Raw genomic sequence first — 24,458 nt, 5'->3', positions numbered from 1 at the left:
GCTCCTGCCGCCCAGCTGGCGCTGTCCCCTCCCATGCGGAGCATCCCCCCGCAGCGCTCGGCTCCCACCGGCACATCCCGGCTCCGAGCACCGCGCCGCCGGACCCTGCCCTGCTCCTCCTTCCCAGATAATTAAACGCTCCCTCTCCCCTGCGGGAGGTGTCCCCAGCTGGTGTCAACCCGGAGCAGTGGCACGCTAATCCGGAGCAGAGAGCAGCTCTTCAAGCGCTTCCCTCCACCGGGTCCCCGCGGGGAAGCAGCGGGGGCCGATTAATTGATTGCTGGTTTGCCTCTAACGCAGAGCAGAGCTGGAGGCAGCGGGGCTGCCGCAAAGCCCACCCCTGTCCCCCTCCTCGCTAATTAGCCCCTGCGTGTGGCTGTGGTGAAGCTGGGGAGGGAAGCGTGCGGTTTCTCTTCTTAGCACCTGCCAGGCTGTTATTATCTTTCCCTTTTGTTTCGGAGACCTGCCAGAAGCTGGCGTGAGATCTGGAGGTGGGTTTGCCGCGCGTTCGGTGGGGTTTTTGTTAAGATGGGGCTGTCGGTGTGCTGCCCCAGTCCTGCTGCTTGCTTGTCCTCCAGCCCGGAGGGAGAGTTGTCCCGCAGCCTGGGTGCGGAGGGAGCTCAGTGGCTGCCGGGCGCGTGGAGGGGACGGCATTTGGGAGCGTGCCGGGATGCCGGCGGAGGCAGGCCAGCGCTCGTGGCGCAACGTGGTGCTCTGCAAAACCGGAGCTGGGAAACAGAGTGACAGCAGGTTTGGTCGCTTGCAGAGAGCCTGTTTCCAGCCTCGTGCAGGGGAGGGGATCTAAAAATACGAGCTTGTTTGCCTCCAGCTGGAGTTGATTTGGGCATCCCTGGTTGTTGCTGGAGTGCAGCGGAGGACAGCTGAGAGATGGAAGTTTGCAGACTGTAATTTCGCTGCGCTTCCTTCCCCGCCCTGCTCCTAAAAGGCGATGGCTGGAAGCACAGAGCAGGAGGACGGTACGTTAGAGCTCCTGACCGGCTTTGTTTAGAGTTTCCAGGACACGGTTCACCTTTTCCCTTTCACCAAAAGGAGACAGGACTGTGTAACTGATAGAGGGGATATTTAGAGGTTTATCTCTGCTGTGCGGCAGGGCCTTTATGCCTGAGAAACCCCGCTCCTGTCTTGGGCAGCGCTCACTAAAAGAAACATGAAATCATGTGGTTTCTCCTGTTTTTGTCTTCAGCCTTGCTGTCCAAGTCCTCTTCCCTGGCTGGGCTGGAAGGTGACGGAGAGGAGCTTGCTGCTGCCCCTTCTCCCTTCCCCTCCAAACGGCTCTCCTGTCCCACAGCATCTCTGGGCGCTGGTCCGAGCTGGTGGCCCGGCTCAGGTGGACAGCATGGTGAGACGCTTCAGCCGCGCCGATGCGCTTGCACGAGCCTGGCTGGGCTGTAGGAACAGCGTCGGCGTACAAAGAGTGTTGGGGTGTTGCAGAGGTGATGTGTCTGGCTCCCCCGGGCGCCTGTTTCTGGTGGAGAGGAGCTGCCCGGGAGAGCCGCTGTCTCATGTCTCTGCTCTCCTCTCTCCCAGGTACCAGACCACCTTCCCTGGTTTTTGATGCTGAATCAGGATCGTTTTAACTAAAGATGGAAACACTGGAGTCAGAATTGACCTGCCCAATCTGCCTGGAGTTATTTGAAGACCCTCTCTTGCTGCCGTGTGCCCACAGCCTCTGCTTCAGCTGCGCCCACCGCATCCTGGTGTCCAGCTGCTCCTCCAGCGAGTCCATCGAGCCCATCACCGCCTTCCAGTGCCCCACGTGCCGCTATGTCATCTCCCTCAACCACCGGGGCCTGGAGGGCCTCAAGAGGAATGTGACCCTGCAAAACATCATCGACCGCTTCCAGAAGGCGTCCCTGAGCGGCCCCAACTCCCCCAGCGAGAGCCGCCGCGAGAGGACGTACCGCAACAGCCCTACCATGTCTGTGGCCGGCGAGAGGATCGCCTGCCAGTTCTGCGAGCAGGATCCCCCGCGGGACGCGGTGAAGACGTGCATCACCTGCGAGGTGTCCTACTGCGACCGCTGCCTGCGAGCCACACACCCCAACAAGAAGCCCTTCACCAGCCACCGTCTGGTGGAGCCCGTGCCCGACGCGCACTTCCGAGGACTCACGTGCTTGGAGCACGAGAACGAGAAGGTGAACATGTACTGTGTTGCTGACGACCAGCTCATCTGTGCCTTATGTAAGCTGGTGGGCCGCCACCGGGACCACCAAGTGGCGTCCCTCAGCGATCGCTTTGAAAAGCTGAAGGTAAGCAGCCAGCGCGGCCGCAGCGAGGTCGATGCGGGGGCTGGTGTTTGCTGAGTGGCGGTTGTCAAGCAGCAGCTCCTCCTTAAGCCCAACGACTCCTGAAAGATACGTGGGCTGCAGGATGGAGCTCGTGGGCTCCTCCAGGACCCCGTACCAGGAGGCTGAGCTGGGTCCCGCTTGCACAATTAGAGCAAAGCCTTTGCTGTCTTATTTTTCTCCTGCTTGTGTGTGTGTGCCGGGCCCAGACATCGGACCTTCTCCCCAAACGGCCGGACAGCCAGACGTCATCGGGCACCGAGGGGCCCTGTGGCTGTTGCCCCAGGAGCGTGGCTTTCTGCCGGGGTTTGTGCTGTCCTGAGAGAGGGCTGGGTGGCAAAGAGTGGCCTGGGGGACCTGTGAGCATCGTCCCCCGAGGCGGTTGTGCTCGGGCCGTGCCTGTTCAGCCCTCTCGGAGGATGGGAGCAGGACGGGTTGGGCCGTAGGCATTTCCTGTTGGAAAGCCGCTCCGCAGCCTTCCAGCCTGCAGGCTGCAGTGCGTGGGAACCCTCCTGCTGTCCGTAAAACCTCCCCTGCAGGCTTTACCCATGCCCGAGGACCGCTGTGCCCTGAGAAGTGCTCCAGGGAGTGCTTTCATGTCCTCCTCGAGCCAGCTTGCTCAAAGCTTCTCCACTGTGAGAGAGGAGAGGGCCAGGCTCTGGGAAGTGATGGATGATGCATGGGTTAGAGGAGATAGGACTTGGGGATGCTGGTGCATGGAAAGCTGGACATGAGCCGGCAATGTGCGCTCGCAGCCCAGGCCAACCGTGTCCTGGGTGCGTCACCAGCAGCATGGCCAGCAGGTGGAGGGAGGGGATTCTCCCCCTCTACTCCACTCTGGTGAGACCCCACCTGGAGTACTGTGTCCAGCTCTGGGGTCCCCAGCACGAGGAGGACATGGACCTATTGGAGCGGGTCCAGAGGAGGCCACAGAAATGGTCCAAGGGCTGGAACCCCTCTGCTAGGGAGAAAGGCTGAGAGAGTTGGGGTTGTTCAGCCTGGAGAAGGGAAGGCTCCACGGGGAGACCTTATTGTGGCATTTCAATATATAAAGAAAGACAGAGAGAAACTTTTTACCAGGATCTGTAGTGACAGGACAAGGGGGAATGGTTTTCAACTGAAAGAAGGTAGGTTTAGGTTGGACATAAGGAAGAAATGTTTTACGATGAGGGTGGTGAGACGCTGGAGCAGGTTGCCCAGAGAAGTTGTGGATGCCCCGTCCCTGGAAGTGTTCAAGGTCAGGCTGGACGGGGCTCTGAGCAACCTCATCTAGTGAAAGGTGTCCCTGCCCATGGCAGGAGGGTTGGACTAGATGGTCTTCAAAGGTCCCTCCCAACCCAAACCCTTCTGTGAGGCAGTGATGGAGCTCCCCTCTGCTTCCCGAGCGCCCCAAGCTCCTCTGTCCTTCGCCCTCCTGTGGGATCTCGGCCCCGGAGGGGCTGGCCTGAGCGGTCCCCTGTGTCTCCCAGAGGGACCGTGCCAAGGGAGGCAGCTGTCTCGTGGAGAAGGTGGCTGGAGACTGACCAGGATTTGGAGGCTTCTGAAGATCTCCCCCATGGTCCTGGTGCCTGGGGTCTCCCTCCACTTGCCTCCTGCTGAGACCAGCGTTTCCAGCAGCGGGGAGCTCCCGCGGCGGGGAGCCTCTTCTCTACGGCAGCCTGTGTTTCCCCCCAGCTGAAGCGGCAGAAACGGGCACTCACTCTGCAGCCCCGTCACCCGTAGCACGTATTGATCCGAACTGAATTACTGTTCTGCTGCTCTTCGGGTAGGAGAGAGCAAACTCCCTCCGGAGTACTGTGAAGCTTAATTTTTATGCAGTGGCTGTGGTTGTACTGAATGTTGTGTGAACCCGTACGGGTGATGTTTGACCTATATAAAGTTAGAAATCCCACTCCGTCCCCCATGCATTCCGCATGAGTCTGCAAAACGGTTTTAATTCCTTTTTTTATATTAAAAAAAAAATATAGCTGGTCCCATTAGAGGTCACGCCAGTGAGGCTGTAGCTGTGGCAGCAGTCATATTCCCATTATAAAACTTCTCATGCATTTCCAGCTGCTTCTTCCTTGGTCCTTTCTCCCTTAATGTTCTGGGCTTGTTCTGACCCAAAAGTGCTTTTCTTAGCTCTTTGTCTTGTTAATATTTTGAACAAAATCGATTCATCCGCTCTTGTGTTTTTTGAGGGCAGAAGAAATACTTCTATCACTCTAGCAAAAATACAGAAGACTTTTTTTTTATGTGCAGGCCAGATTATTTTTTTCTTTTTTTTTCCTTTTTTTTCTTTTTTTTTTTTTTAACAAACTGATGCCTCGAAAGAAATCTTTCTAGATGTCCAGTTTCCTGGGCTGGTTTCCCACCTGCCCTTCTCCCAAAATCTCCCAAACCCGATGTGACTTGCCCAGTGATGCAACTTAAACATCTGCAGCGGCAGGAAGAACATGCTGTAGGATGTCCGGTACTTTATGTCTGTCTCCCCTCCGTGTTCCAGCCACGAGGTCTGTCTTTCGGTGGGTGCTGCCAAATGGTATCGGTGCCGGTGCGTCCCGCAGAGCATCTGGGGTCGGTGGTGGCTGGTATTTGCCTTCAGACCTTGATGTGCCTGTCTCGTCTTCGCATCACGCCTCACCTAGGCTTCCCCCGGCGTGTGGAGCAGTGCCAGCAGCCCAGTCCTTAGTCCAGGACATTCTTTTTCCATGAGGAAGTGTCTCAATTAGCAAATTGGAAACCTTAGAAAGAAATGACCATGTATGTTTGCACGCAGTAAAACCCGGCGATAGAAATTAAAACCCTTTTAATATTTTCCCCCTAATCCGGCCCGTGTCAGCTAGCCAGGCAAATTCATGTGAAGGCAAAAACCCTTCACAACCTAAATTGCTTCTTCAACCAGCCAAATTTTGCAGGTTGCCAGAACACCATTTTTTTTTTCTTTTAAGTAAGTCTTACGTGATTTTGGACGAGGAGGGAAGCTCTCCTCTGCTAGAAACATTCCTTCTGTGCTATTCACCCTGCCCAGCTCCCCGTTCAACTGCAGGAGCTGTAGCTGAATCGGGGAGCAGGGGAGAGGGGCTGCGATGCTCTGCCCGAGCCTGCCCGCCGGCGGCAGAGCTGGCTGTCCTCCTCGGCACGACTCCTGCGTGGGGGGACCTCAGTTACGTGTCTGCAACCCCTGCCTCTGGCTGTGCATCAGTTGGCTTTTTTTGGATGGCTTTTTCCTAATGCTCTACCTCCACTGCAAGAATTGCACGGGATCGATGCCGAGCTTTACCAGCAGAGTCAATATTTGCATTAGTATTTTGTGTCGTCTTTCTCGTAAAGCCTCAGTCTATAGTTCCGACCACAACGCTCTCTCTGGCAATACTTGAAATCCTTGCAAGTATCTGAAATACTTGAAATCATTAAAAACGCGCTGGGATGGGTGTGCTGGCGGGATGCTGCCGCCGGGGAGCCTGCGGCTGATGGAGCTGGCTGCTCCCTCCCGCAGCCGCCTTGCCCCCCGGGCCTGCCTGAAGTCCCCCCGTGCCCCACGGCAGGGCTCTGCCCCTCTTTTCTCTCCGTAAGTCATTGATCAGCGAGTTACGTTGCAGCCAGCTCTTGAAGATCGGCAGTACGCTTGGGCATTGAGCAGTGAGCAGTGGCTCTTAATCTCCGGCTTTGATGCCATAGCTAGAGTGAGCTGGAAGCTCCTTTCAAGTTGTTTTTTTTGATGGAAAATTGGGTTTTGAACTGAGTAGTTTCATTTTGTCAACAGGGCTGTGCTTTCCACAAAAATCTTTGGTGGGGAATTTTTTTTCCCCCTCTCTGGAGGAGCTGAATGCCTGAAAACCATACTGTTGTGTCTAAACCCTAAACCAACTCCCAGTGCTCCCCTTCCCCTCCGAGCTTGTTTTACATCAGAAATCTCTGGTGCATGCCTGCAGTGTGGCTTTCCCATGGAGGCTCTGCAACAATCTGTCCATACCATATTGTACACCTCAAGGTGTTTTAGGAACCATCCTTAATCCCTTTAACGCATATTATGGCTTTTTATTTTGAGCATCTTCAGCTCCACTTCTTTATATTATAAAGAAGCCGGTAAGCGCGAGCAGTTTTCCTGAACTGCGGTAAATCCGAGTTGTGAACATCGCCGGGCTGGGGTTTTGGACCTGCCCCGTGGTTGCTCACTTCATGCCCATTGCTTTGGGATAAAGGAATTCTTGCTCTGATTATGCCGCTGTTTGCCAGCGCATAATTCTGCACCTGGTTCTTTCAAGCCCACGAGTTAGCTTGTCCATAAAAGCGGCTCCGTTTGCTGCTCACTGCACCTCGGACGTTGGCCGTCATCTGCCAGCTCAAACAGCCGCTGGCAGAAACGTTGCAAACACCAGGGATGCTGACAATGCAGGATGAACCGCAGTTATTCTCAACCCTGGCTGCCCGCCGCTGCTAGATTTGCTGCAGCGAAAGCATCCACCTGTTTTTAAGATGGACAGAGAGGGTTTTCCCAGCTCCCCTCCCCTTTGCTGGGACTCGCACCCGGCCCTTGTTGTGAGATGGGGGAGCGCCTGAATGTAAGAGGGATGCCAGGCAGGACGGGGTGGAGGTCGAAGCGCGGGGGTCACCCGCCTGGCGCGGGAGCGGGCGTGGGCGCGGGAGCTTTCCAAAGCTGGGATGCCTGGGGTGGATGCAGCGGCACCCTGTTTCCCTGGGAAGGCTCCACGTCCAGGGTTGTCAGCTACAGAGACCACGAGGGAAGGGAAAAACACCTCTTTGGGTAGGAAAGCGCTTCGTAACAGAGTGGCTGTTTCCCAGCGCTGCGCCTAAGCGCTCGGAGAACTGCGGGTACGGGGGATGAAATACTCAGCGGTAGCACCTTGCCAGGCGAGCGGTGTGGGTGAGGACAGGCAAGCGGTGACGCAAGAGGGACCCGGAGGGAGGGCAAGCGAGGGGCGCGATGCTTTTAAGGAGTTGGATTTCTGCCTGTGTTTTCTGTTTGTTGAGCGGGTCCTGCCGCAGCGTGACCCACAGTGCCGAGAGCCGTGCTGAAACATTCCTGCATAATATTGCGCCAACAGACACTTCTCTTCAACCAGAAGAAGTGCTTGCCTTGCGCTGCCGCCTTGTATTCGTTTACAGCTGCGATGGGTAGAGAAAGAAGCGCTCCTTCCCTTCTCCCTCGCCAGGCAAGGTGGCATTCACACTAATGTTTACCCTGGTAAGAGAGTGCGGGCATGTCTCTGCTTCAAGCTGGCCTGCTCGACCAGAGCCTTGAAAGAGGGCACGTGCTGGCTCTTTAGGCAGAGACTTGGCACGCTCCTGGCTGAGGATTCATTTGGTGACAATTCCATCTGTGCAGAGCAGGCGGCTCCAGCGCTGCACGGCTTTGAGGTGGCACCCGCAGCTGGGAGAAGAACCAGGTGGTGCCTTCAGAAAGTGGACCTAAGTTAACATTGCAGGTTTGAAGGCATCTCCAGAGCTCTTGTCCTCTTGCAGCTCACCTTACAGGTCGCTGGCTGCCTAAACCCCCCCGGCATGAGCTCTGGGAGGTGCCACCTGAGTGTGTCTTTTGCGTGTGTGCTGCTCGGTGTGTCCTTGCTCAGCCTCGCACTACCAGTCCTGCCGCGTCGCGCAGCCCTTCTGGCGGTGAAGCATCCGCCGGCAGTATGGACCGGGCTCGCTCGTTGCCGGCGTTGGCCTCCGCTTCCCAACCCGACGGGCAGCGCGGGCACTCCCGGTGCGTGAGCCGGGCTGCGAGTAGTCCAAGTGCGCCAGGATCTTGGTGCTTGTTCTCCCTCTGCGTGTTCAGGAAGGGTCGAGATGTTGAACGCAATCAGGGGCAAAGCAGTCTGTCAGCTTGGCTTGCTGGCTGAAAATCAACATTAAAGATCAAATTAAAAATGTATGTAGATTAAGAGCAAAACTAATGGCTTGACCTAGATAAAGCAAGTGCCTAGGACAGCAGCGCATTATCTGCTGAGTAAAATCTCAGTCAATTATAAATTCAGATTGCTTGAAACTCGTAATTACGATCCTCTCTGCGGAGCGCTGCCCTGCCCCGAGCCCTGCCTGCGCCGGCGGTGGCTGCCGCTGTGCCGGGGCTGGGCGCGCGGTTACGCCGCGCAGCGACGCCTGCGAGGGAGAGATTACAGCAAGAAGGGCTTTGACCGAGGAGCTCTGGCTGGCTTCTCTCGTCCGTGATCTGTGGTGGAGGAAGTTTTCAGGAAAAGGATTTTGCCTTGATTATTCGCTGCTGTCCTTTGCTTCTCCATCTGCTCTGTTCCCTTCGCAGGAACCGGGTAAGGGCCAGCTCAGAGGAGGCTTTTCCTTTGCCATTGCTGAGGCTTCTGTTGATTGACAGGCTGGAAATACCAAAAAAAAGATAAAGATATGTTTTGTAACACTTTTATATCTGCCCTTTGCTAAAGAAAGAGCAATAAGCCAGGTGGAAAGCCCGTCTGTTATGCCTCAGAGAGGTGCGCTGCCTCCAGTGGGTTCATGTGAGTGGGACTCAAGATTAAAAAAAAAAGTCCCTGTGCTAGACAAATTGTATGCAGAAAGTTGATAGTTATTCCAAGGCTCTTAAGAGAGCGGTGGGGTAGAAAAATGAGAAAAAAAACTTCCTCCACACTGCTATATAGGACTTCTTCGCCTTGGGACTTGTGAACGTGTTCTCACTTGCGCTGCATGAGTCACTGAGATTGCTGCTTAATTCATAATTTACTGTACTGCCATGGGGCTAAACTGAATTTTATATATATGTATATATATTTCCCCCACACAAAGAAGAGTTAGCTGAGAACGAGGGTTACAATTGTGACTGCTGTGACTCCTACACAGAACATGGGGGGGCTGTTACCAGCAAAAATACAGGAAGCTCTGGTTGTGTTGTAGCTGTCGGCTCCTTCACTCTGAACCAGCAGCAGGCATGCTTCTGCTGCTTGAGACCCGCGTAGAGAAGGAGATGCAAACCCAGCTGAGGCTTGCTTCAGACCAGGTTTGCAGTGGTGGGAGTTGCAACCGCCCTGCTGCTTTGGGGACCCTGGTAGGGTGACGGGTGGGCACTGTGGACGCTGCAGCCCCGCCGTGCTGGCAGAGGGGGTTTGACCCCCCCGCCGTGGGGGCAGCCCTGGCTAAGCCACCATTCAGGCTCGCCTACAACAATAGCAGTACCGGTGCAGGCAAGTCCATCCCTTCCTCCTGCCCACCTCGTCTCCGCAGCCGTGCCAGAGATCCAGGCGCCTGCACCGCAACCTGCCGCAGCTTTGGACTGGGAGCTGGGGTTGCAGCTGCTGGGGTTATCGACGGGCGTTTCAGGGCAAGCAGAGCCCCTGCCTTCACCTGCCAGCTGCTCCTCAGCCTTACCTGCTGTTTCTTTTGCTTTCTATGCACGAGTCCAGGCATCTCTACTCCCCAGCAAGCTCCTGAGGCTTTTTAGCATTGGTTTCTTTCTCCTAAGGCAGGTAGATGGTGAGGAAAAGGAGTAAAAGCAGGCTGTGGGATTTGTGTCTGAGTTGTAATCCCGTGACTGGTTATAAGAGTTCTCTCTGAGCAGGGGAGACCTGTGATCAAAACAGTGTCCCCATCACAGGGTTATCATTCCCATCGCTTTGTGGCGACAACCAAACGCCTTGCAAAGCAGCAAGCACTTAACTGATGTTGAACGCACGCAGAGGAGCATCTCGCCCTGTCCCTGATGCAGATAAAGGCCTTTGATCCTCTGCCAGGTTCCCGTATCAAGTGGCCTGGCCTCTGTCTAGCAGTTCAGCGTGCCCTTTGGATGCCACGCAGCGGGAGTCAGTCATTGGATGCCAAAATTGCAACCAGTTGAGAACCCCTTGATGGGAAATTGCAGAAGGTCCCGCAGGGTGCATCGCATCTGCAGGAGCCCAGGGCGCCTGCAGCCACGCTGAGCCCTGTGGAGGGGACAGTCCCCGGCACCCGGCGTGCCTCCCCACGGAGGTGGAAGCTGCTCGGACGCAGGGAAGCTCCGCGCACTGGAAGTTGTAGCCGTGGAAATAAGGCTGGCGATAAGCAAGGCTGAAAATAAAGCTTGGAGCTGTGGCCCTGCTTTGGTTTTTCTTTGGCCTGCCCGCGGGAAGCATCAGCAATGCCGGGTGGTCTGCACGGTGGTCTGCCCGCTTCGAGCCGCTGCCCTGGCGTCGCAGGAGCCCCAGGAGGCAGGAGGAGGCTCGCGAGCACGTCTGGGGCTGGCGTCATCTCCCCGCTGCAGCCTGGGCGCCCTGACCGTTTTGCTCAGATTCGCTGAAAACGCCCACTTGATGCGCGCGGCGGGAGCGCGTCGCCCGGTCGGCCGCCGCGGGGAAGCGTGCGCGGGTAACGCGCGCCGGGGCGGGTGCGAGCACAGCACTGCTTCAGCCGTGGTACCTACTGCGGGGCGTGAGCCGTACAGAAATACAACATTTTCCTGGCTGCTTTGCCTCCCGATAGGAGAGGGATCAAAAATGCCCCGCTGTCTGATGCAGCTCCCAATTTAAGTTTTCCATTAGCACGGAGGATGCGAGTGTTGGTAACTGTTTAATGACTGATCGTTTGTAGGTCACGGGGACCAGAAATTCAGTAGTGAGTGCTGGGATCCCTGATTTTTTTTTTTTCCCCACCCAGAAATCAGCTTTTTGGGGAGGGTTTGGATTTGTGGTGGTTTTTTTTTTTTTAAACTAAGCTATTAAGGGTCTTGAGATAGCAGAACTGAGAAACTGCGTTGGTTAGATTAATCTCTTGCTTTTTCCAAAACTACGTTCACATCCAAGCTGATTTCAATGTCCCTATCTCAAAAGCAGCTTGAGCTGGAAAGTGAAAGTGCAAAGCTGTGCAAAAGTCGCTCGACAACACTGTGTTTGGGATGAGGCTAAAGGATTAATCTCCATCCTTTGAGTCCTGCAAGACAGCAGGTCGGAACTGAAGCCTATGGAAGAAGCAAGATGGTAAGCAGATGAAGTTATTTTTAAATAACAGGAGCCACCTTCTTTTATTAAAGTCCCCCTCAAAAATGCCTTGATTTCAGAAAGTGGCTGGCGGTCAATCTGTTCACCCGTTGCATCAGCCTCAAGCAGTAGGAAGTGATGAAGGTGGTGGTTAAAGATATGAATGAGTTTCACCTTTGTTGGGCTTGATAAACCAAAATTCACAGTTCTTATCAGCTGTATGAGCGTGGAGACGGTGGGATGCGAGAGCTGAAGAGCGTGTGAGGCTGCGGGCGCGAGATGCTGCGCTCGTGAGGACTGGCGTGCTTGGAGAGTGGGCTTGTTCTGGGAGGATGAAGCCGACAGGGAACGCGCCATTGACCCGCTGCCTGGCGGTGCTTGGTACAAATCCATCGGTTAAGGGACATGGCGCGGGGTGAGCAGCCGTGCCCAGGCGAGCAAGGTCAGAGGAGCAAGGAAGGGGCAGATGTGGGATGTCCAGGCAGCAGCCCTGGCCCTTCAGCCCCTTGCTTTGGGAGATGTCTTGCTTGGGAAGGCACCGGCAAGCGATGGGGCTGCCGGAAGCATCAGTGTCTTCCATGTGCTGGCGTGCGGGATGGTTTTCAAAGAATGCAACTGATTTGAACACCGCGTCTTTGCCACATTGCAACCAGCTGGTGCCCGTGCCTGCCGCAGCCTCGCCCGCAGCCTGCCAGCTCCTCCGGGCCTTCAGTGTTGCAGCAGCAAAGCATCAGATACGCTTTCAAAAGCACAAGGAGGAGGAATAAAAGTCCCTGAACCTTTTACCATCAACATTGGCAACATGCTCGCAGTGAGTCCGAGCGGGCCACGTTTCTACTGGCGCCTAAGGATGAGGCCAGAGGATGCTCAGACCACATCATCGCTTGTGGGGAGACTGCTAATGTCCCGGTGCCATCCCTTGCTCCCCACACGAGTAGTATTTGCAACAGCGGTTTGCTTTTATTTTAATTAGCTGCGGCTGGGCTGCTGGCAAGATGCTGGCGTGGGCAGTGGTCAGACCAGGTTTGGAAGGCATCGACGTGCAACGCCAAGGGCTGTTTAGCTGGTCCGGGGGCTGCCGTGCCCCTGGCGCCGCTTTCCCGGCGGACAACAGTGTGTTTTGCACCGGTGGGGTCTGTGCTTTCTTGTGGCACTGCTCGGTACCCGACGCTCTTTGGAAAATGTAATTTTTTCATTACTCTGTAAATAAATCGGCCTTGAAACGCAGTGTTTCCACTCCGAGCAGCCCTGCAGCGCTTTCATCAGGGGGCTAACTAGAAACAAAAATGTGTCCAAGTCACTGAAGGGGGACAGGGAATTTTTTTGGCAGAAGTTGTTGCACCAGTAAATTAGAAATGAAGAACTTAGGAGCACGTCAAATTGTACAAGTGCAGCAGCTCCATATTGTTAGGTGTTAAATTCTTGCTTAACTTTATACCTTAGGATGATTGACTTTTACATGGTGATTAGTTGGGTGGGAATAACTTGTGTGGAGGTGCTGCTCGTGCCTCCTGCCGGCGCTGGGGGTACATCCTCTCCTGCTCAGAAGGGCTGGGGTGCGTTACAAGGGAGGGAGCTTTCTCCCTGCAGCAAGAGCCTGGCAGAACCTGGTGTTGGCCCTTTGTTGCTTGTGTCATAGACCTTGGGGCTTGAAGACCGCCAAGAAAATTAATGATGAGCAGAAAAAAGTCTCTGGTTCTCCCTTCCCTGGAGAGGGATCTACCCCCGGGAGGAGGGAGACGTGAAGACGAGCAGGAAGATGTTAGCAGCATGCGTCCTGCTCGGGAGCTGGGCTCTGCTGGTGGCCCAGGTCTGCGCTGGGACCTCATCGCTGCCTCTGAGCTGGCCGTGGCCGCCTCTCCGAGGGCCTTGGCGGTGCCGGTGCCCTGGTCGCCTGGGCCTGCCGCGAGAAGACGGGCGGGTTGTAGGGGAGCCTTGTGCAGGGGGTGGAGGCAGGCTGGCCCAGGGCTTCCCCTCAGACAGCGGTCTGGCACCTCAACTCAACGTTGAGTTTGGGAGGTGCTGCCCTGTTGGTTGTGCCAATGGGTTTCACTCCTAATGCTGTTTTGCACAACTCCATCAGGTGGTGGTTGCGCTGGACCTGAAATAATGTGTTCAAACACTGCAAAAATTGAGGTCTTAAACATCTGCAAAGTCCAGCTGTGGCTCTTACTGGGCTCTTCTGCTGCCGGTGTGGTGTCCATCAGACAGGCGTATGCGTGAGATGACAGGTTTAGCAGTTGAGTTTTCAGTGCTCTTTCTGGAGAAGTGGAGTAATCTCTGAGATCTAATACTTAATACTGCTTTCCAGCATAAACCAATCTATGCCAGTCCTTGAGCCATGGCCCTGTAGCTTTTCAAGGCAATTTATGTTCCCATCAAACCTGATCTTTGTTCTAGCCATCCCTTGTCATGTGATTTAACAGGTATTTTTTTTCCCCTCTGTCAACAGATTTGTTAACAATACAGATACTTTTATGTTATAGTTTTCTTTATAGCACCTCTCTGGATGCCTCAAATCTGTGTTATCTTTTGCAGTTTCTAAATTTCCATTTAATTCTGATTTTTCTCTTCATGTACTCCCGCTGTTTCTCTGCAATATAAACTCTTTCAGGGAAAACTTACCCTCTTGCGAACGGTTTCCTTCCCAGAACAGGTACTTTTGTTTCCTGAAACAACTGCAAGCCATTATCTTTTCAAGGCTTCTGCTTTGTGATGTTTTTAAGGGTCTGAGCTGAACTTCAGCTCTTTCAGTTCTGCATGAATAGGTTTTTTAAAATTTAAAAAAAAAAAAATATTAGTGCAACTCCAGATCCCATGGAAAGTCTCCAGCCGTGGAGGATTCCCTGCGTGGGAGGTGATGCTCCACCAGCTGCCCAGCGTGGCCTTGTGGCCTGTCCCCCGGGAGCTCTTCTTTGGGGTGCTTGGGTACATTTTCTGTTCTTGCTCCCTTTCCTTGGGTTCCTCTAAGATGGTTTTGCTCCTTGCAGATCTGAACCTGAGGATGCTATTTAAGACTGTTTGTTCTCAGCTATTCTGCAGTGCTCCTGCTTCCAGCAAGCTCATGCTACCTGTGCCTTTTTTTTTCTTCTCCCCCTCCTTGTTTTTCTGAGCTTTTACTCTGAATTTTCCTCTTTGCTTTGTGTCTTTGGTAACGCAATCCCTTGGAGCTTGCGCTTGGTATGTCCTGCGGTCTGCCGTGTTCCCATGGCTTCTCCCGCGCTCCGTGTCCCCGATTCCTGCACCACCAGCTCCCGGGGTTCCCCACCCTTGGCTCCACAGCCTCGGGTCTCTCACAGGGGTCTCGGGACGGGGGAGGTTGTTCTTTTTGGACTTGTAGGTGTGTTTCCCTTGCGACACGTGTATCCCAAAATCCATCTGCAGCGTGTCCTTGTGTTTCTTCAGCAGGGTCTGATGATCTGTCTCGCTTTCTCCCCCTTAGCTGCAGGTTATTAAGCCGTTCGGTGCTCTGGCCCTATTCAGAAATACCTTCCCTTGCAGGTGACCCTCTTGCCTTGACGGGCCGAGGGTCCGAGTCTCGATACTCCTCCGGCTGCCGGCTGCGTTTCTGGAGAGCTCATGGCTGCTGCGTTTTCTCCGTTATCGGGATTTTTCCCTCTCTCTGTTCCCCGCACCGTGCAGTGACTTCAGCAGCGTCGGTGACGAGCCCTGCCCGAAACCAAGCCGCGGTGGGCAGGGGGAGAGGGGCCTGGGGCCGCTCGCGCTGGAGGGTGGTGCCTTGTGAGCACGCTCGTTTGAGGGAGAGAAAGTCCGTTTTCTCGTCAAAAAAAAAAGCGCGCAGCCAGCAGTTTTGGAGAGCGTAGCCCTGCTTTACCTCGGGGCGAGGCTGGGAGGCTCCGCTGCCCCACCAGCACCCGCCGCGGGCGCGGGTCCTGCGCGCTCCTGCCTGCCCGGCGCCAGCTCCCGGCCCCGGGGCGCAGGGCTGCCAGCAGCAGCTCGGCTCACCCAGCGCGCGTCCCTCTCCCGCCTGGCACCCGCAGCCCTCCGCCCGCCGAAGCAACCGGCAGCTTTGCCAGAAGATTAATATTCCTGCCCTGAGTAGCTGTTGTTTAATATTCAGGATATATTGCATTGTGGGTGTAATGAATATTCAAGAGCGTGAATTAGCATAGCTCAGTTAATTATGCTCCGCGTGCAGCCGGGAAGGTGCTGGCTCTCGTTAGGCCTGTGCTCAGCTATTCGCGGCGCGTATTCTCGCTTGGAAAATGTGTCCCAGCAACGTTCAGTATCTTTAAGTGATTTTGAGAATCGGTTGCGTGCACTGGGGCGAGCGTCATATGAATTTCTTAGCAGGCTCGAAGTCATGCTCTGAGATGCTGAATATTGCTATTATTATCACATTAGACCCTTAAATAGGCTTACAGGTGTTATTAAGTGATTTTACCATGACGGCTGACATGCTTTTTTAAAAAACCTAATTTGAATATCCTATCAGTGTAGTTCGATGTGCCCTTTTATAGAAATTAATGTACAATAGCAGCATGACTGCTGATAAAAATCCTCCTGCACTGGGAGTGGAAACGGATCTTGGGACCTCAAAATGAGGGATGTGTGGGGTTACCTGCTCTGTTCTTGCTGCGAGCTGGTCCCTGGAGTGTCCTGGCTCCTGCTTTGGGCTTTCTTCTGAGCGTGCTGGCTCCAGGGAGACCATCCCATTGCTGGAAGGTGCACATCATCCGCTGCGGAGCTGAGCACGTCCCACGGAGTTGGCAGGCTCCGGCTCGCGAAGGGTCACCGTTCGCTTGACCTTAAAGAGCTTTTGCAGCCTAAATGATTCTATGATTCTATGATTCAATGAGTGGCTGGTAGATCAACCCACCTCGTTTTGATCTTTATCTATAAACAGGTATGTCTGTGACGAGGAAAGCAGAGGTGTGTCCCCAAAATCTCTTGAGCTGGCTTCCGGATGAACAAGTCCTTGCACCGCTAATATTTTTTCAGAGCTCCTGGCTGGCTGGTCCACAGGAGGCCACATCTGTAGCAGTTGGAGAGCCCTGTCCTTGCGGGATGTCATGACTGTATAATGCTATACAATGTGCAATGTAAGCATATAGCTCCTATACTACCGATGTGTAACGTATATAGCATCTATGTCAGAAGATGGAAGCACCACCATGGGCCATGTAGCCGGGCTGGATGACGGTGCTGGGCTAGCACCGAGAGAGAATTCTTGCTTACGAATTAAACCAGTGCCTTTCCCTCGTGATGGTGCTCTGGCCGCACGCAGCAGGGTTAGGGCTGCCTTTGGATGCCTGGGCTGTCCGTGTGAGCCGTGTGACTGGGAGCCGGGGAGCCGATGTGCTGGTTTTGGGGCGTAGAGCGACGTCCTTGTCGTTGCTGCTTGGAGCAAAAGGAGTCTCAGACATGAAGAGCAGAGATGTTTCTGATCACCTCTCTCTCTAAGGCACAGATTAGGCCTCCCTTCTGCTCCTGCCTGTTGCCGTCCTTTTATTTGGTTGGTTTGGGAGTGTACTTTGCTTTGATGGGAACCTGCCCACAAAGCGTTCTTGGGAGGGATGTCAGCTGTCACCGTGTCACCTGCGTGCTGCTCTGCGAGCTCCGATGGGTGGGTCGCAGCGCCCGATCCCGTCAGCCGGGTGCGAGCTTCGTTAACCGTGCCGCAGGGAGGGGCCCGAGCAGCTGAGGGCAGGACCTGCTCCTGCCCGGCGGCCGGCGGTGCGGGTGGCCACGCTGGCCGGGGAGCAGGCGGGGACGCTCCTGGCGTGAAATGCCTTTGTCACCTGTGAAAGCTGTTGGATTAACCAGCTGCATCCTGCACCTCCCCACGCGCGGCCCTTCCGGAGCCCCGTCCGCGCGCCCTGGCTGGGCGGGAGCAGGAGCCGCCTGCGGAGCCGCTAGGCAGGCTGCGCTCCTTGGAGGGAGGCTCCGAAGCCTCGCCGCGCTGCCATCTGAAAAGCGGCCGGCCCGGCTCCCCGCTCGTCCTCCACGGGCCCACCCCGCTCCCGTCGGGGACGGGAAATGCGTGGCTCAGAGGAAGCGCGCCGCTTCTGACGCAGCGTGTTTGCGTCCGTGGCCAGCTGGCCGTAGGACAAGGAGGGAGGATTCGCGGTGTCCGCCGGCTGAGCACCCGGCGCTACGACTTCCAAGGCACATCTGGTTGCGAGGGGCCAGGATTTGGGCACTTTAGTTTTCAAAATCAGCGTGGTATGCAGCCGAACTCTTGTGAGCCTGCTGAACCCTCTTCCGCTCTTACGGGCGTCTCCGATTTATGGGATAAGCTCAGAAAATAACGTGCAAAAAGGCGTGTGTCGTGCGGGATGTGCCAAAGCAATAAATCCAGATTCCTTCCTTGTTTCTCTAAAGGGCTTTTGGGAACCAAACATCCGGCATCCAAGAGAAAACGTGCATGGGTTGTCTTTCAGCGTGTGCTGTTTGGCTTTATTTATTTATTTTTATGATGATGATGATTGGAAAATAAAGGTCACGAGGCAAAAGAGCCTGATGGATACGCCCACTGCAGCTCCGCGTCCTGGCAATCGTCTGACGTTTGTGGTGGAGTGATCCATAAAAATCCAGCCTATAATGTAAAACATCAAAAAAAAAAAAGCCCCTTCTTTGGCCTCCCAAGGAAGGAATTATGTCCTGCCTGAAGCTCTCCCAGTATTATGAAGAAGGGGACGTTTCCAGGAGCAGTGGTCGAAGGGTAATGGGGTTTGCAGCGTGGCGTCTAACAAAATTGAAAGCTCTTTCTAAGGTGTATTTGTAAAGGTTTATCTCAAAATAACTTACCCTGAGTACTTCCATACTGCTTAAAATGGTATTCTTCCCAGATAACTGGTGTGGGGAATCGTTTTTTATTAACGCTGGATGGAGGTTTGTGGGTTTATTGGGTGCAAAAGTTTAAAGCGGGATATTCTCTGATGGTATCTGCAGGCGTAAAACTGGGCAAGGGTCTCGGGGAAGCTGTAAGCCCCGTAGTGGTGTCCAGGGAATGTTAACGTTTTATGAGACTAATCACTAGGTCAAAGCTATGAGAGTTTAAGTCCGAATTTCTTTTCAGCCACACCTAGCTTCTGACAGCAATGTCTTCTCACCAGAAACTCCCGACACTTGGATCCTCGGCAGGAAACCAAGCAGGCTGGAAAACTGGAGGACGCTTAGAGACGGTGTCGTGGAGAAAGGAGCGTGGACCCAGGAGTACCTATTTTAGGAATATGTTTGCAACATGAACGTACTGACTTCGTGTTGAATGTGCAAGGCGAGGACAAATGCAGAAGGTTATTTATGCATCCGAGGGGTAGAGATGAGAGGTAGGAAACACGTGATGGCTTTCATTGCGTTCTCCTCCCAGATGCTCTCAGGCACTGGCACAGAGCGCGTGGTGGGTGTTGTCCTCCAGAGGTAGGGCTGGTGAAGGAGATACAGCTGCGGTTGCTGGTAATTGTTGGGCCATGGGCTGAGACCTGCACCCGCTCTGTTTCCAGAGAAGTGATTTATCTTTCCTGACTCCTTAAGTGCTGCTGGCTTGGCCGCTAGAACTTGCACCTTGGGCAATGGCCTCTTCCCATGTTTTGCTGATGCTGCTCGCACATCTGTCGGTGAGATCAAAACCTGCTGCAAAAGTTGCAAGAAATTATATCTCTCCTGGGACACCTGTCTCTGGTAGCTCTGGAGGCCACTAGGCCATCCCAGCGCCATCCATTCCTTTCCATATGAGGCTCACAAGTCTCAGCTGAAGCTCCATCATGGAAAAAACCACAAATGCCACTTGTCCGATTTGCTGAGCTGTGACTTGTGTTGGCAGGGGACTTGCAAGGGGGCAGTGCTGGGTCTGCAGGCGTGCGTTGGTGCTGCCTGGCCGAGGGGGAGTCTCTTCGGGCCCATGCCTGCCCGTCTCTGCAGTCCACCTGAAAAGCAGCCGTGCAAAGATGTCAGCAGAGCCGTTCAGGCAGCTCAAATTGCTTCTCACGAAGCAGCAGCTGGCTCAGCTTTTTACTCTTGCTGCACTTTGATCTGACAAGCATTCACTAAGAAAATTAGCTGTAAGGCCTTCGCTCTTGTGAAACGCAGGCGGTTTGGAGCATGAAGCGTAAGCGGCGAGGATGGGCTCTCCCCGGACCTGCTGTGAAGAAGGGTGCTGCACCACCGCCCGGCGTGGCTTCTCGCGCGCTTGGCCTGGCCTGCTTCTCGTCTGGGACTTTGATTCCCCCCTTAGCGAGCAGAGCTTCTGCTGGGAGCAGGGACGGGTGCTGGGGGTCCTGCCCGAGCAAGGACTGGGGGACTGGGCTCCTGGAGATGACCGTCTTCTGGGACTGCGGGCTGGAGAAGTTCTCTGTTCCCCTGGAGCCTCCTGTTGCCTTGAAGAGCCTTTTGAGTTGGAGGAAGAACTTAATCTTTGCTAAGATTGATTAAATTAATTTCTTAAGATCGTAGGCGCGGATGCTGTCCTAGTCCCTTGTCCCTGGCCATGAGCCCGCTCTCGTGGCCGCGTGGTCCTTCTCACGTGAGCTGGACGGGCTGTCCTCTGCCAGCTGTACTTTGGGCTTATGGTAATTCAGCCTCCTACTCCTTGCTTGCCTGTGGCAAGTTCTTAATTGCTCTGCCTCAGTTCTCCATCTTTAAAGCAGCGCTATGCGAGATTGGCGTTTGAAAGACAAAATGGCTGAGGGGAGCTCCTACTGAAGGGCAACGCCGCCTCCTGAGCCCAGCGCTCCGCTGGTGAAGGGGAGAGCTATTGATTTTTCGTTACCTTGTTTTCAAATGGAGTTGTCAGTTTTCCGACTAAACATTATGTGCCGTTAACGATTTGCTGTCTCCACTTTTGTTTTAAAGTCTTGCTGTTCACCTTTCTAGAGGTGAAGGTGTAAGGGTCGGCACCCAGGAGGCATGCTGGAGAGCAAGGTACTTTCCACCTCTTTGGGTCATTTGTTGTCAGCTCAAAAAAAAAAGAGCAGGAGGGCAAAGGGGGCTTCGTTTCCTCACTGGGCGTGGAGACCTTTGGGGTTGCTTTCTGCCTCGTTGCCTCTGGGGAGCACCAGCTGTACGGGAGTACGCTGCGTTCACCAGAGCACACGTATGGATGTGTCCCCACCCTTGGCGAGGCTCCATCTGCTCTTCCTGGGTTGAGAAAAGTTCAGTTAATTCATCATTCATTAAATGGAGGGAGAGTCTTGCCTTCTCCTTCTCTTGATGCATCTTTTACTCCATCTCCTGTGTCTCAAGTCCACCCTATAATGGAGGCCGAGTCAGACCTGTCTGGAAACAGCGAGTGGGCAGCTTGGGTCGGATGGGGGGTACACCGCCACCCCTCGAGCAGCGCGGCCGAATCTGGCCGCATCCCGGCAGCCTGGTCTGGGAGAGTCGCTGCTGTTCACTCTTGGGCTGCTCCTACCAGCCCTTAGCATCGCTTCTGGAGAGCAAGCAGGGAGGAACTCGGAGAAAGCCAGCACTTGCTTGGCAGGCATTCGAAGTGCCTCTTTGGTCCTTCTGTGGATTTTTGCACGCCTGAAGAAGCGATGACTTTTCCTCCGCTGTCGCCAGAGGAGCTGGTGCTCCTGCTGGGAGCTCGGGAAGCATCGATCTGCCGACAGAAGCCAAGGGGTCACAACGTCTGCCGTCCTCAACCACCCCCTCCGCATTTGGTGGCTCTGGAAGCTGCGGGACGCAGGCGAGCCGGGAAGCCCAGGGACTCGGCCACCTCTGCAGGGGTCACAGAGCAGCGTGTCCGCTTCCTCCGACCCGAGACGCCCGCGTCCGCTCGCAAGGCGAGGCTGGGCTCTGCCTGCTCCTGCTGCCGGAGCATGTGTCTATCCGCAGTGGCTGCTCCTGCACGGGCTTCGCGCTGGCGCGACGCTTGGCCAGTCGCCGCTTTGATGCGGTCCCAGTGACAAATTACTCCTCGGATGCTCGCAGGCTTCACGCGCCGTCTAAATGTCAGCTCTTTACAGTGCATCAGAAGCAAAGAAGATTTGCATCCATTATGATTATCTTTGCAATGCCACTGGGTTTGAGGGGGCTGGTGCTATTCCTTCAGTGCTGGAGCTATGGCAGGCTGGTGGGTTTTTTGCTTTAATCTTAAAAGTCATAAGAAGAAAGGGTGAATTTTAGGATTTTGACAGCAGAGCCCGGCTGCAGGTGATCTGTGCAAGGCTGGAGGGACCGGGTGCACAGAAGTTTTCTCAACCCCGGCCACAGGCGTGAGCTGCAATGCGCCGGCTTGTCCACCACAGGGGTCAGAGCTTTTCCCATAGGAAGTGTCCTCATCCTTCCTATCCGGGCATGCATGCGGGTGTTGCTGGGGACCCATGTGGGAGCGGTGCTAGTGCAAACGAGCGTCGGTTGCTTGGGACCGGAGCGGTGCTCAGAGAGGAATCCCGCTGTCTGTCCGTTGGCCTGATGCCTCCGTTGGAGACGAAGCGCTGGTTATTTATTTCCTGGTCTTCCCCTCTTGTTTTGGCTTTTCTTAGACACATCTCCCATGCTGTGCGCGGGGGTCTGCTCCCCTCGGGGGGAGCCCAGCCCCGGGGGCAGCTTTTCGCCGCGCGGCTCTGCCGGGCTGCGCTGGCTGGTTTGCGGCTGGCGAGCGCTGCCAGGACCCGCAGTTTGGGCGTCCTGCTCCTCTCACCAGCTCGTCAGCAGCTCTCTGAGCCCCGAGACCTAACTCAGTTGTAGCGTAGCTGTTGCCTCCTAGGAGAAGCGAAACAAGTTGTTTTCATGAGCTCGTTTGTTTGTGTATTCTTCCCAGTGAAATGCGAGGCAGATGCGTCGCGTTTGCCTTGCTGCTAGCCCGTAGCGCTGTAGTTGCTCCTGCGCTCAGAGGGGAGTAAAGCGGGATCTTGATTTTTGTGTTGCTTCCAAGGTCAGCCGGGACGCCGTCGCCTTCAGCGGTGCGCTGCCCCTGCCTCGGGAAGCCCGTGCATCTGGCCGGGGCAGGATTTGCTCAAACCCTTCCGCATCATCCCTTGCTTAAAAACTAGCCTTTCCGTTTAATCTAATGCCACTTGATTTTTAAAGCTGTGATTTTTAATTTGACAGTGTTCCTTGCCAGTCCCAGCAGGAAATATGTTTGGGACCAGTTGGGAAACAGAGGAAAAAAAATTACCAGAAGGTTTTTTCACTTCTTTGATCTATCTTTTTTATTTATTTTTTTTTTAACAGAAAGCACAGTGAGAGAATGAGTAGTCTCCTGCAATCTGTTTGCTGCGCTCTGGGTATTAGAGGGTGACACCAGCTGGGCTGGTAAAAAAAATCTTAAAAAAGAATAATCCCAAACCCACATTAGCAATTAAACACGTCACTCACTGAATCAACTTCCCCCCTTTTTCTCTTTCTTTCTTTTTTTTATTTCTCTTTCATTTTATTTCTGAATTCTGGTCTAAGGCCGTGCTAGCCGGGGGTTGTGCATCAGACAGATGCTGACTTACTTTATATTCCACTCAGGCTTAATTAACGCAATACGTAAGCGTGTTGGTGCGGTGTGGCCGCGGGGGTGTGCTGTACAGGAGGGCCAGAAGGAAGGGAGGGGGCCAAAACGAGCAGACCAAACCCCTGTTTGGGAAGCGGACGGGAGAGGCTCCTGCCGCGCTCCCCGCCTGGTTGCAGAGCTGGTGGGCGTCATCCCCCGGCTCCGCTGCCGCCGCGCTCGGCCGGGGGGGAAGCGATGTCCTGCCGAGCAGAGCTCCGCGGGGACGCGCGCCGCCGGCCGGGACGGGCTCTGCTGCGGGGGCCTCCGCGCCCTCGCTGCCCTGCGCTGGGGGTCCGCGGGTTCCCAGGGTGCAGACCCTCCCTCCGGGCGCGAGCATCTCCGGCCATGTGCCTGTATCCTTCAGCTGCAGCCAACCTCCCTCAAGGCCTGGGTGACTTTTCCAGCATCTCTTTCGGAACTGTCAGGGAACCTCCCAGCCCCGAAGCCTTTACCCTGAGAGCTGCAGGGCGGTAAATCCCCCTGAGCCACGCTGTGCCCGCTCCCTCGCGAGCTGGACCAGGTGGCCGTGGGGGGACAATGACAGCCCGTGACAGCCCTGGTAATTTGAGGGCATCTGGCATCACCTCTCCCCGTGCCTGGAGAAGCGAAACCCTCCCCTTGCCCCGCTGACCTGACGTGCTGCAGTTCAGCGTCTCTTCGGAGCCGCCGCTTGCAAAGAGGGCGAAGCGGGGCCGGGAGCAGAAGAACGGTGCTGTGCCAGAAAGGAACCGGCCAAGCGTTTTGGGAGGCTGCGAGAGCGCGGGTTGGTGCACGGCGGCTGCTGCCGTCCCTGGAAGGCCTTGCAGAGGCAGGGAGGGACGAGCAGCCCCATTTTGCGCTGAAGCCCGAGTGCGTTTCTCTGCGTGCATCCCACGCCAAAGGTCCTCGCCCCCTTTCCCAGGACCACCGAAGCAAAAGCGCAGAGCGTTTCTTTGCTTCTTTTAATATTAAGCGCGTGCTTCGCTCTCTGGTGTGGCTCCCAGGCATGGCGGGGGGGAATGCGGCTGCTCTCGGTCGCTCCTCCTTGTTCCTGGTGTGGGGTGGCTTTTCGTGAAGCTGCCATCTGCACTGCCCCAGATGTAAATGGAAATCCACTGCGCTGCTGTTGCTCCAGGTGCCGCTGGAGAGAGCACCTTCACCAGCGTGGAGCGCTTCGAACGTCCCCCAAAACGGGCTCCGAGGAAATCAGGGCGGCTTCGTCTGCCGCATGGAGGGAAGGGTGGGTGAAAGGCGAAGCAGCGCGTCTGCGGGGCGGCTCTCGCCGCTGGCCGGGTCGCAGTTTGCGCTGCCTGGGAGGTGGTTTCAGGGTGGATTTTCATTTGGGTTATTGCCAGGCGCCCGGCTCTGCCCCTCCTGCACTGGGGCACATGCCGGGCTGCCCCGGAGCCGCTTTGGGTGCGTTGGTGGTTGAGTCATGGCGGAAAGCCAGGAGGTGCACTGCGTGGCTGTGTGGGTTATTTTGGGCCCAGGCTCTCCCTCTGGGCTTTTTTTGAGCTTCAGAGTGGAGCATCCTTAAGCAGAAGGTATCCCTTGACAGATGGCAATAAAAATGGTTATTTCTGCTGACGGAGGTGCTGGATCAGCTCTCCCTTGGATCACGACTTCTGGGCTGATGGCAAATGTTGGCTTGATGGCACCGCGCTGATGGAGCACAAGGTGGACGATGCCTCTGGGTCAAAACTCTGAACACAGGGTTTTGATACGCTGAATTTGTACCACTTGCTAAGAGGGATTTCAGGTCGAGCATCTCTGTCCGTCCCGGGAGGGATTTGCTGGAGGACACATGCTGGG

The 24,458-nt window shown here is 55.2% G+C and overlaps 1 protein-coding gene across 2 annotated transcripts in view; it reads left to right on the top strand.

Annotated features, from left to right (window-relative positions):
* Nucleotides 1–1,569: 1,569 nt before the first annotated feature.
* MID2 (midline 2) overlaps nt 1,570–24,458 on the top strand; it is an 84,746-nt gene continuing 61,857 nt past the window's right edge. For both annotated transcript variants that reach the window (XM_075161836.1, XM_075161835.1), the window contains exon 1: nt 1,570–2,270. In XM_075161836.1, coding sequence (XP_075017937.1) covers nt 1,605–2,270 — 666 coding nt within the window. In that variant the 5' untranslated portion in view covers nt 1,570–1,604. The remainder of the gene's footprint in view (nt 2,271–24,458) is intronic.

Source organism: Calonectris borealis, chromosome 13, assembly GCF_964195595.1.
Source record: "Calonectris borealis chromosome 13, bCalBor7.hap1.2, whole genome shotgun sequence".
In the NCBI taxonomy this organism is placed as follows: Eukaryota; Metazoa; Chordata; class Aves; order Procellariiformes; family Procellariidae; genus Calonectris; species Calonectris borealis.
This window is presented reverse-complemented; position numbering and strand designations above follow the sequence as displayed.